We start from the raw sequence: 12386 nt of genomic DNA on the forward strand, positions 1-12386 counted from the left end.
AGCAGAAATGCTAAGAGATAGCCCGCAGTATTTAAGATTCCAGAGTTCATTTAATATAACAAGAATTCCATAACTATACAAGACTTTGTGGTCTCTCCAGCACATTGGCTCGCAAAGACAAAAAGCTTGGACAGCCAGGTCTAATCAAAGAGAATTGGTGACTAACATTGGAGATGGAGTGTTACCAAAGTGGAATAGCCTTTGCACTGCTCCTAATACCTAGAGAGCAGGGCTACATGAAACTGGAAATGTTTGCCTTTAGGATGCCCAGTGGTCTTGTGTTCACTGCAGTTTTGAAGAGTCTCATTTAGTCTTTATTTTTAGAACACTGTTTTCACCAAGCTGCTCTTTTCCTCATTCTTCTGTTCTGTGCTTCCTCAGAGACAAAATCTGCACAAAGTGCCAGGAAGGTGGCGTAGTCTTTATATTTTAGCTTAAGAGAAACCAACCATCATGATAGAGTGTAAGATATGCAAACATGATATACCTGTCTCTGAAGACCAGTAGAACTTTGGGATGGCCATTTTATCCAAATTACTACAGTAATTAACAAATATGAACTCCTAGAATAATGCACGAAAGATACATTACATAGTTTGGTCCACAGCACATTATTCATCTTGGAAGCAATATCTTAGAAGGTATTGATCTTGATCCAATGTTCATAAAAATGAGGCACTTGCATAATAACTAATAAAAAGAGGAGTGTTTTAGTTTGGGAAGTTCTGAAATATCTTTCTGTTGTTTGTTCGTTGTGTCACTCTTGCAAATACTTTTGGCTGCATGTTACAAGAGCCAGAGTAAAAAGTAAGGCAGACCTGCTCACTATATAAATATCATAATGGTTTCTCTAGCAATACTTGTTGTACCATGGAAATAGTTGCGAGCTTCCTTCCTCTGCTCATTCATGTTTTGTTTGGGTAGCATACCTCCTATAAATGGCTATTAAGAGTTCTATTAATCCTGTAAGGGAGGGTCGAATGGAAAGTTCTGAACACATGGGAAATACATGATACCCCCATTTGCTGACTCCCTGAATTCTTTCCAGACATTCTGGCACATCTCTAAAGACTACCTTCATTTTCTGTTCATTGCCTGAAACCTCAGAGTGTGGGTATGGAAACTGCAGTTAATTATCAGTTTTAAAGGCCGAGGTGTTCTTTACAAATTTGAGTAAGTACGGTCTAGGAACACACACAGTAACTAAGAAATTTGCTAATATTTGCACCATTGTATGAGTTTAAATGACACTGAAAAGCTTAGCATTTGTTAATTTATTGATATTGCATAGTAAAATAACAGTTCTGTTTTCTAAGGAAATACTTTTCTTCACCGACTAAAGATCAGTATTATTTATGGAGTAAGTGTCTTGCTGTTGCTTTTGCCAGAGAGATGCTCTCCAGCTGCAGTTCTCCATCGTACTTTATTCCAGATAAAATCAAATGATGGGAACTTTAATAAGACTCGGTATTTTGAGATGGCCCAATACATTTTCTATGAAGTGTTGCTTTGTGTGCTAAGCTGGCAGGCAGCTGCTGGACAAATGTGTGCACCTTCAGTCTAAATTTCATAAATTTAATAACGCTGAGAGTTGGAGCTTTTCCATCCAATATTTCTTCAGAGGCTAATGATCTCTTTCATAAGAGATGATTTTTTGTTCTTGTTGCTTTACCTGATATAAGTAAGCCTGGCTTTCCTCATATAATAATAATATATTTACGTAGACCTTTTTTGTCATAAAGCCGGGTTGAGTGCTTATTCCAGTTACTACCATTATAACTTGGATAACCAAGGTCTCTGAAACACCATTAGTTCCTCAGTCTGAGTAGTGGAGTTTTACAAATGTTGCTGTAAGAGGATGTGATGACTCAGGGTTGGCAATGGGATATGTCCTTCACTTCTAGGACACTGGATATAATCCTGCCAAGGTTTGTAATGGCTGAATATCATTGCTATCTGGCGGCAGTTCTAAATGATTTGATACCCTCAAATCACTTCCCAATCCACAGCACAAATGCGAGGATTACATTTGACGTCTCAGTAGGCATTCTTGACATATTGGCTGAGGGTTGAATCTTTGTAAACTCCCTCTCTAACTGATCAGAATTTGGGTCCATAGGTTTGGCAGTGTAGGAAGATTATATGTGATGCCACTACCAAGGTGTACCTCTTGTGTGGATAAATAGAGGTCTTCAGTCTCCAAAGTTATTTTCTACACTGAAAATTAAGTTGTCAGGACAACACTGAAAATAAAGTTTAGAGACATGACAGGATATCACCCTTGCCAAAGCAGTGCCGAGTCACACACACAGCAAAGCTTAGTTTTATTTCGTTCTGTCTTATGCTACTCACCAAGATTTTGTTACAAATTCAATCATGGCTAATTGCCTTCAGAGTCAATGCTCGGAAGTGGCTTGCAGCTGGGTAAAAATGTAAAAGTCTAAACTTTGTACAGCTATTTCCGTAATGCTTGTGTTCTGACAGCAATCGTAATCCCACCAAAGAATAAGAAAAGATGGATTTACTGATCTGCTTTGGTAGTGTAAGTGGGATTGTGTTGGACCTCGGGAAATAACTACATAAAATGAGGAGTTTGGTGGAGAGAAGAATAGTTTTAATATGTCAGTTTTCATTATCACCAAATATTACCCTAAATATTACCCAAAACCTGGATTTACAGGGGATTTCTCAGTTCCTCTTTAAGTAACCCATCAAATTCAAACTAATGTTGTGTAACAAAAATAAACTGTTCTCTTGCGAACATCAGTTACTTTTATCCTCCTCCTCCTTCAAAAGGTAAATGAAAATAGTCTGAATCTTAGAAATGTCGATGTAGTTAAACTTCGTTAGATACTATAGCGTTACAGCAGATGTTAGAATTAGGGCAGCTTTTCTCCTGGCTTTCTAAGGGAAATGAACAATAGCAGATAATGATGTCTCCTTCCTCAGCTTTCAGCCTCTCATTCACTGCATGATTGTAAGAGGAAAGAAACCAGACAAACAGGCTTATTGATAGATATAAAATCTCATTTTGGTTGTCTTGTTATTTAGGGACTTCTAGGTGACCGAGGGCCTCCGGGGGCCCCAGGCCCGAAAGGAATTGAGGTAGGATGGAAACACAGTCCAGTCAACAAGTTACATTTTTAAAAAATCTGACCCAATTTTTTTGTATAAGAAAACGTTGCTTCAGGATGGACAGTATTGCCATGCAGGATTTCAAGTTTCCATTTTGGGAGATTTTTAGATATTTTACAGTATTGTGCATTCATTATAAGATTTATTTCAACAGCTCTGTAGAGTGTCTAAGGAGTGTGGGTCCAGAATGTTGCATGTGGAATCCAGAATTAAACAGTGGCAGGTTTTTTTAAATAATAATATTGAATAAGAATATTGGGTGAAAACCTAGCCCCATTGAATTCAATGGCAGAACTCCCTTTGACATCAGTGGGGCCAGGATTGCATCCTATAAACTTTTTAATCAAGGATTCTTAATTCATTAGCATAAAATATATATGTATTAAATCCAACTCCATGTGCTGTTCTGCAGGGCTGCTCTGAGGTGGGACAATTTGCCCCAGACCCTGGGCCCCGCAGTTTTCAGGGGCCCCCACGAGAGTTTTCAGTGGCAGCGGAGGGGGTTCGTTCTGCTCCATGTCTTCGGCAAAATACTCCGAAGACCCAGAGCAGAAGGACCCCCGCCGCCGAAGACTCCAGGCCCCCTGAATCCTCTGGGCGGCCCTGCTGTTCTGTGCTGTTGAGATAGCTGGTAAATATAGGTTTTAAAAATGCATTAAATCAGGTAATGAGTCTGATGGTAGAGCTCTAGAGCTTTATGTAGCTGATTTAATGATGAGTTATCATGAGTGCTTTTAAATGATAAATGACTAATGGTGACAAAAAACTATCAGTTTAATCAGAAGCCATGTAAAATGCAGACCATATTTCCTCCATTCAGACTGCTGTGTTCTCCTCCATGTTGAGCATCTCTGCCTCCAAGAGCTGGAGAAATACTTTCATATTAAGTGGAGTCACCGAACCATCAAATAATCACAGTATGACATCATGTCTTGACATTATAATACAGAATCTTGATTTAACATCATAATGTAATGCGGCAACCTCAAAAGCCTACCATTACAATACATGGTCATGTATGGTTATTTTGAGGCTCTTGGTAACACTATAATGTCTCCTCTTTCTTCTCCTGTACTCCTGGCAGCTGGGATGAAAAGAAGACGTCAGTCTGTTTTTGACTCCACACTCATTCCCATCTGCTTGGAGAGGCAAGAGAACTGTTCTGCTTGCTCAGGAATCAAACCATAACTATGTGTTTACCATGCAGAGCAAGACAAATTCTGTCAGAGTACTAGACTCCATGAGAGACAAATGCATATCTATGCCAAATTAGACCCTCAGATACATCTGTGAAACCCCATTGTCTTCTCAGTACAGCTGGTCAAAAATTGTGAAAATGTTTGAGCAGCTCTGTTTGTGGGCTTTTCTTAAGCAGATTGTGTTTGATGGTTTTGTAAAACATGGATTTCTGACAGATCGTGGCTGAGATGAGGTCAGTTTTAGACCCTTTCCTGTATAGTGCAAACCTAGATCCTAACAGTAAAGATATCTACCTATGTCCATTCACTATGCAAATTTAAGATTTTAATATAAGTGAATATAGTTCTTTTCAGGTTTTAAAACTAAATACAGTATCAAAAAAGTTATTCCAAGTCCTGATTGTTTTTTCAGGGAGAAGAAGGACCAGTTGGACTTGTTGGAGGAGTTGGACCAAGAGTAAGTATGAGTAACATTACTACTACAAACACAAATTACTATAGTTAACAAAAAGTACTGTTTAAAGGATGAATCTACTCTGAAAAATGACTGTGTAAAAATGGGTCTCCTTCCTGTGTGTATTCTGAGTCAGATCTGTTCACTTTAGTGTCAAAAAAGTTTTTATTGGTTGCATTACTCCTATTAGCCCCACAGAGTCAACACAGCTGATAAAGAAAGCTGGATTATGTCCCTCATTATCAGAATTGTTTACTAAATTCTAGGCACTTGCATCTGTCCAACCCTAGTGAAGACAATGGCGTTTCACAGGTGTATCTGAAGGTCTAATTTGGCTTACAGAACCTTTATTACTGGCAATGATGCATGAGAAGAAAAGAACACAACTCAGTTCTCAGATCTCAGTGTGCATTTGCAGGGCTGGCTATTAGAGAAATCATCTTTTAATTGTAAACTAATCACATTTGATATGGAGTCACTGACAGCAATAAAGATGGAACTGCACAATGCCAGTTTTACAGTCTCTTTATAGACTTTATACAATCACACTTTGAGTCTCTTATTTATTTTTTAGCTGTTAAAATCCATTAGGCTCTAAACTCATTTACACAAGAAATAATTAAACTTGAAAATATAAGTGCTGGATAATAATTTACAATAGAGTGCAGGGTAACGTAGCAGAACTTTGTCTAAAGCAAATTAAACAAATCAACTCAAAGCACAGGTCTCAATGGAAAGGAAGGATGGTCTTGTAGTTAAGCCACTGGACTGAGTCTCAAGTGATCTGCTTTCATTTTCTGGTTGTGCCATAGATTTCCAGTGTGATCTTAATCTCTCTGTGCCTCAGTTGCTTATCTGTAAAATGAGTATAATACTACTTCCCTTCTCCCGTCCTTTGCCTTTCTTGCCTATTTATTGAGCTGGTCAGAAATTAGAATACCAGTCAACCTGGGACATTCAGATATTTCAACATTTATTTTCATCCTGAATTGAGCTGAAAATTCAAAATATCAAAAAAAATTCACAGAACAAAAATTTGGGAAAAATTTTGTTTAGTAAATGTTGAAATGTTTTGTTGAGGCAGGGTTTGATATTGAATTGCATCTGCCTGAGCTGCTGCAGTGCTTCATGAGAATTGTAGTTTGCATACTTCATACTCACATTCTCTCTTATGGAGTGAGCTCCGGGAACTGACTACAGCTTCCATGATGCACTGTGGCATTTCAGACAAAGGAGAGACTGCAATGCATCATAGGAGATGCATTCCAGCCATGGGAGTATGAGGCACTGCAGAAGCTCTGTGGGGTTGCCAGCCCTCCAAGATTAACCTGGAGTCTCCAAGATGATGAAACCTCCAGGAATACATCCAACCAAAACTGGCAACCCTAAAGCTCTGTCAGCCACAGAGAAATGTCGAACTGACCCAAAAGGAAATTATTCTGATTTGGTTCAAGAAACTGAAATTTTTGATTTAGGCCAACTTGACCCGGAATGAAGTATTTTGTTTTAATTTTCCTGATAGAAAATTGAAAAATCAGAAGCTCTAATGACTAGAGCTGCAGATTTGTCACAACAGCTTTTATCAAAAACCACAGAGCAGTCATGGTTAATTTAGTTAAAGGCATGAATTTAGAGGAAAGTGGTGTGTAAAGGAATTTACACACCATTTTTCCAGAAAAGTGATTATTTGTACTAAACATATAGTGACTGAGCCGTGATTTTTTATTTAAAAAAAAAAGTTGTAACAAATGGAATCGAACTATACCTCTCTAAAATCATAGGACAGAGTCATCCTCCTCCTCCTCTTGCCACTGAGAGGGCACAGGCTACCTCCAGCAGCATCCTCCACCCCTTCACCGCAACCCTAATCCCAGCCTGGTGAGGAGGGGAGGCCCCAGCAGGGTGGAGGCAAGGCTGGAGATAGAGTGTGTCCCACACTCACCCCACAGTGGCAGCTGCTGTCTGGAGGGGCTGGGCCTGGCTCCCCACGCTAGGCATTGCAACCTGGTATGCGGGGTAACGGCAACACTCAGGTATGGCCAACAGGCCAGAGTGCTAGTACGAGTCCCCTCATTCAAATTTGAAAAGTCACAGACAAACAGAAAAGTCACATTACCTGTAACATTTTCCTCACCATGACAAACATGTAACCCTACTAATGATTCACTAATTCAGAGGTGGCCAACCTGAGCCTAAGAAGGAGCCAGAATTTACCTATGTACATTGCCACAGAGCCACAGTAATGTGTCAATAGACCCCCAGCTCCCACCATCCGCTCCCAGCGTCTCCCACCCACCAACAGCCCCGCCAGTCGACTCCTCCCCCTCCCTCCCTGCGCCTCCCGATCAGCTGTTTCATGGCATGCAGGAGACTCTGGGGGAGAAGGGGGAGGAGTGAGGGCATGGCAGGCTCAGGGAAGGGCGCGGGAAGGGGTGGAGGGGGCAGGGCCTGTGGCAGAGCCAGGGGTTGAGCAGTGAGCACCACCCGGCACATTGGAAAATTGGCACCTGTAGCTCCAGCCCCAGAGTCAGTGACTATACAAGGAGCCGCATATTAACTTCTGAAGAGCCGCATGGGGCTCTGGAGCCACAAGTTGGCCACCCCTGTTCTAATTTCTCTACAATGACAAACAATTTTGAGAGAAGAATGCATGGACAATATATGCTTCATGAACACTGAAGATTTCAACCCCGTGGCTCACCTCAGATATTTTGGAGCAGATCGCTAGCCCACATTCCTTGCCAAGACAAAAGAGCAAGAGAATCAGGGATTTTGGATGCATAGGAGGTCAGGATTCTCTCTGTGTGTTTCAACTGCCAGCTTTTCCCCTTGCTTCAGGGACCCAGCTACTGTGGCCTGGATACTTCTGTTTCCTCTGCCTGAGGCTGTCTCAGGACCTCTTGCCAGCTTACTTCTTCCTATTCCTACCCCTGGATCCCTTCTCCTTCCCCACACTTCCCCCACTCCTGCCTACCCTTGCCTCTGCACCTCTTCTCATAAAATGGGTTGGGGGAGATTGGATGGTTACATGGGAGTGAGGATGGGCCTCGATCAAATGTACCCCAAATATGGTTGAACAAGCCTGGATGCTTGTTCAGATCCAAATCAACAAGCTATTTACATGTCTTGCTTTTCACAGTGTTTGGTTCCAAGTTTCATGAACAGAGTTTTCAAAACACATTATGAAAGCTAATTTTATTAGAGAATTTACCATACTAAAGAAACAAAGGGATTACAGTTATGATCCTCCTCCCATTGATGTCAATGGCCAAACTCAGAATTTTTTTCTGCCCTTCTTCAATATCTCATCTATTTTTTATATCTAATATGCCCCTATTATCTACAGGTGAAAGACATTAGTGTCATGGCCAGTCTTAGGCATGTGCAAAGATCCCCTCTACAAATCTACAAGATCAACTTGGGACCAAATCTTCACAATGACAAGTGCCCCAAACAAATTCCAGTACCAGCTATTGAATGAATGAGATGAACCTGAACCCAGATTGCAGATCCCAAATTTAGGTCTGGATTGGAATTCCCATATATCTTAAACAGGTAGAACCAAAACACAGGATCTCTCCTTGCTGAACTCCAGGATTCAACATCCAGATCCAAATCTAAAGTTCTAGGTGTTTCCCTTTGGCTAATTATAAAGAGAGATTTTTGAACTGCCAACTCCAAGTAAAATCCAGCTGCCAGGCTCACCGCTTACCAAAACCTTCCCTCTCATACTAGCTCAGTGACAAATGCCTGGATTGTTCTTTTATGTGTTCTTATACTCTATGTAGAGTAGCATATTCTGATTTTCATTTTAGCTTATTTTGCTTGTGAAAATACAATAGATGCCACATGCAAGAGATGCCTCTGCATATTCAATTTAATCACAGTTAACAAACAGTCATAAAGTTTATCCAGACATTAATATCACTATGTCACTGTAGGTCAGTCAATCAGCTGGTTATGGGTTTTGTACCTTATTATTATTGGACGGGAAAATGGATTAACTTGCCATTTAGTCACTGATTTGAAACTTTCAGAACATTAGAATGAATTTAAACAGTATATTGCTGGATATTCCCTGATTACCAATGTGAGAGACAGATGAAGAGAAAAAGCCACAAATAATCTGTGAAATGATATATTAGCCTGTCAACCAGTTCCTCCTAGGAGGGTGTAGAATGTCCCAGCAAAGTTCCCTGAGCATTTAAAATCATTCTGTTGTAGCAGCATATCCCAAAGTGTGGTGCATGTCCTTCTGTGGGGTATGGTCATGTGAAGGACTAGCCAGGGTTAGGAGGGCAACATGTAGAATGTAGAAATTAAAATGGATAGGCCATTTTGAGGGTGAAAGGGGTGCACTTGATTTCTCTTCCCTGAAGGGGGGCTTGGCACATTCCGTTCATTCATTAAGAAAAAAATAATTTTCCTTAGGTTTTTTTACTTCATTAAAGTTCCTTTTCCAAGAATGGTGTAGGATTAGGAGAGGCCACCCTTACTTTATCTTACATCTTATGTTTTCTTGAAAAAATCTGTGTTCAGTTTTACATTACTTTCCCACTTACATCCACTTTCACACATTTTATGATCAATTTTCATCTGATGTGTGACCTGTACAGCCATTTATGTAGTTGGGAAATTTGACCAAGAGACTTTCACACAGTTGTACATGTTTAATCTGAACTGGACCCAAAATATCTTGGCAATTAACAATGATTGGAAAGGAAATATGGGGAGGGGAGGGGGTGGAATAATTACATGGGAACCTGCTAAATTCTGTTACTTTGTGAAATGTGTGTATGTGGTGTGGATACTTTAATACCGATTCATCCAATGAGATGATTCAGAGCAAGCTCCAACCATTTTTCCCCTGAAGAAATTGTAAGTGAGATTCTGTGTATGAAAACTTGCTTACTAATATGAAGAGGCGACAATGTAATACAGGTTGGCACAACAAAGTCCAGAAAGTAAAACATCAGGTAGACTATTAACCTCATAACTGCAGTTTCCAAGAGCAAGTGAACTATTAAATCAATCACTCAAAAGTATGTTTTCCTCCAATTTAAGTTTTACATATTCAGATTTATTGAGCAACTCGAAACAATAGGCATGGATTTCAGGGTTATTCTTTGCAATTATGATATAGACTGTAAATTGTTCTTGGCTAGCATGGCAAATTTGCAATAAACTAACTCCTGTAGCTGAGCCATATAAATCCTAACTTTAAGTGCCCCTTAATTAATTTATCACATGACACCAATTATCCTATAAAGCCAGATTCTTCGACCCTTACTTAGGTTGCGTAACACTTATAGAACTAGTCCCATTTACTTTAATGAGGAGTAAGTGCTGCACAATAGAAGGGTTGCAGAAACTGCTTCACAATCTGTAGAAATGAATGATAAATATTTAGTGGTATATCATTACATTTTAGAAGGTTAGATTTTTCTCATGGGAATTCCAAGTAAAACTATTATATATTATCAGCTAGTGGGTGTAAATAACACAGGTCTGTTTCCAACAGAATAGTTTCACAGCCCCTGTGCATGCAATAGTCTGTAGAAACCCATCACTTATAGCCCTCGCATCATTGACCCATGTATAGAAATGTGACTTTCCTGCAAACCATGCTTTCTCCGGTTCTGCCGACACTCTTCGCAAAGCCCTAGGCTTTATTACCATACCTCTCTCCATTCCACTCCCACGTAACTAGATCCAATGTGGAAAGGTTGAACCAACACTGAGCATGGTAGTGACAGCATAGCCCTTAACGCAGAGTTTGTAAGAATGAGATATAAGATACAGTTTCAGTACTTCTGACTTGGAATCATGCCCTCAAATAACTCATTTGATGCTCCCATATGGTCTCTTCTCCACCTGCACTTGTGTCCTCATGTTAAGATGGCATTGGGCCTGCTGATCATAAACTGGAACTGCAACTTCAGCACATGGAAGGTGCCAGCCAAAGATTGTTTCAAATGGGTTGACTTCAGTAACTGCCTCCTCTCTGGCAGCACTGCTACCCTGGGTTGTATTTAACCCATTTATAACAACTAAAGAATATTACCAAAGCACTTGTCTGTCCGGACTTGTTGAAACTTGTGTAACAAAATGGAATGCTTTTAGGGTTATTGTGGCTGCCAGAAAAAAATGGGATTAAAGTGTGTATCATGGGAACTTAGTAAGAATATATAGTCTCAAAACATACAGAGACTGCTCAGATAGTCAGGGAACATGCCCAGACATTGGCACTGAGAGATAGATACAGTCACAGAGAAATCAAGGTAACAGAACCCAAGACCTAGATTGTGCCCTTGCCCTGAGAAATAAGTAGGTAGCTTAGTGCCCATTGCTTTGATTGCACTTTGCCCTGATTTTGATGGGTATACTGTAAGTAAAGGTCCCAGTGCAGACTATTGATCCTATAATCACAATCATTCCGTCTGTTGCAGCTGTTATGCTCAAAAGACTGAAAATTCCTGCTAAGGAGAACGTCAAGTATCTGTACAATACCTGTAGTTTCCCTTTTAAGGCTTTTCACCTACAGTGGTATTGTCAATCAGCCTTTAAAAGGAGTCCATTATGTAAAGCAGAGGTGGGCAAACTACAGCCCGCGGGCCACATCCAGCCCACGGGACCGTCCTGTCTGGCCCTTGAGCTCCTGGCTGGGGAGGGTAGCTCACGGCCCCTCCCCTGCTGTCCCCCCGCCCCACAGCTACACTGCCGCATGGGCAGCGCTCTGGGCAGCGGAGCAGCACGCTCCTGCAGGGCAGCATAGCAGCATGTCTGGCTCCAGCCAGGCGGCGCAGCTGCCAGACATGCTACTCTGAGCAGCATGGTAAGGGGCCAGGGCTGGAGGGGTCTTAGGGGGAGACAGGGAGCAGGGGGCAGTTGGATCGGTGTGGGAGGTCTGGGGGACCTGTCAGGGGGTGGGGGTGTGGATAGGGGTCGGGCCAGTCAGGGGACAGGGAGCAGGGATGGTTGGATGGGGCTGAGGTTCAGTGGGGGGCAGTTGGGACAAGGAACGGGGGGGTTGGATCGGCGTGGGAGGTCTGGGGGGGGGGCCTGTCCGGGGGTGGGGGTGTGAATAGGGGTCGGGCCAGTCAGGGGACAAGGAGAAGGGGGGGTTGGATGAGGGGGGGGTCCCGGGTGGGGTGGTATGGGGCAGGGGGTCCCAGGAGGGGGCAGTCAGGGGAAAAGGAGCAGGGGGGTTGAGTGGATTGGGAGTTCTGAGGGGGGCAGTCAGGGCGTGGGAAGTGGAAGGGGACAGATGGGGGCAGGGCCAGGCTGTTTGGGAAGGCACAGCCTTCCCTACCCGGCCCTCCATACAGTTTTGCAACCCCAATGTGGCTCTCAGGCCGAAAAGTTTGCCCACCCTGATGTATAGCATCACCATTCTCCTAGTATATATTTGTTTTGAGTGTTTGGACTGCAAGCTTCTCAGACATAGTTTGCATCCATTAGGTACTGGGCACAGTTATAGTGTTTGTGCTCCCCTGAGCACAGGGACAGGATGAGACTAGCCACCCCAAAGGAGTCAGCCAGGAGGAAGACTTCAGTATCTACCTCCTGCACACACACATTGGTCTACAGAGTACCCA

General features: G+C 42.0%; 1 protein-coding gene across 5 annotated transcripts in view; it reads left to right on the plus strand.

Moving 5' to 3' along the window:
- Positions 1–12386, plus strand: part of COL24A1 (collagen type XXIV alpha 1 chain) — a 241385-nt gene that overhangs the window by 116187 nt on the left and 112812 nt on the right. For all 5 annotated transcript variants that reach the window (XR_012160423.2, XR_012160422.2, XM_073357181.2 and 2 more), the window contains 2 exons: positions 3052–3105; positions 4747–4791. Coding sequence is in view for 3 of the 5 variants with exons in the window: in XM_073357181.2 (XP_073213282.2) it covers positions 3052–3105; positions 4747–4791 (99 nt within the window). In the remaining 2 variants the exon portion in view is untranslated. The remainder of the gene's footprint in view (positions 1–3051; positions 3106–4746; positions 4792–12386) is intronic.

This window comes from Lepidochelys kempii, chromosome 8 (genome assembly GCF_965140285.1).
Source record: "Lepidochelys kempii isolate rLepKem1 chromosome 8, rLepKem1.hap1, whole genome shotgun sequence".
Lineage (NCBI taxonomy): Eukaryota > Metazoa > Chordata > Testudines > Cheloniidae > Lepidochelys > Lepidochelys kempii.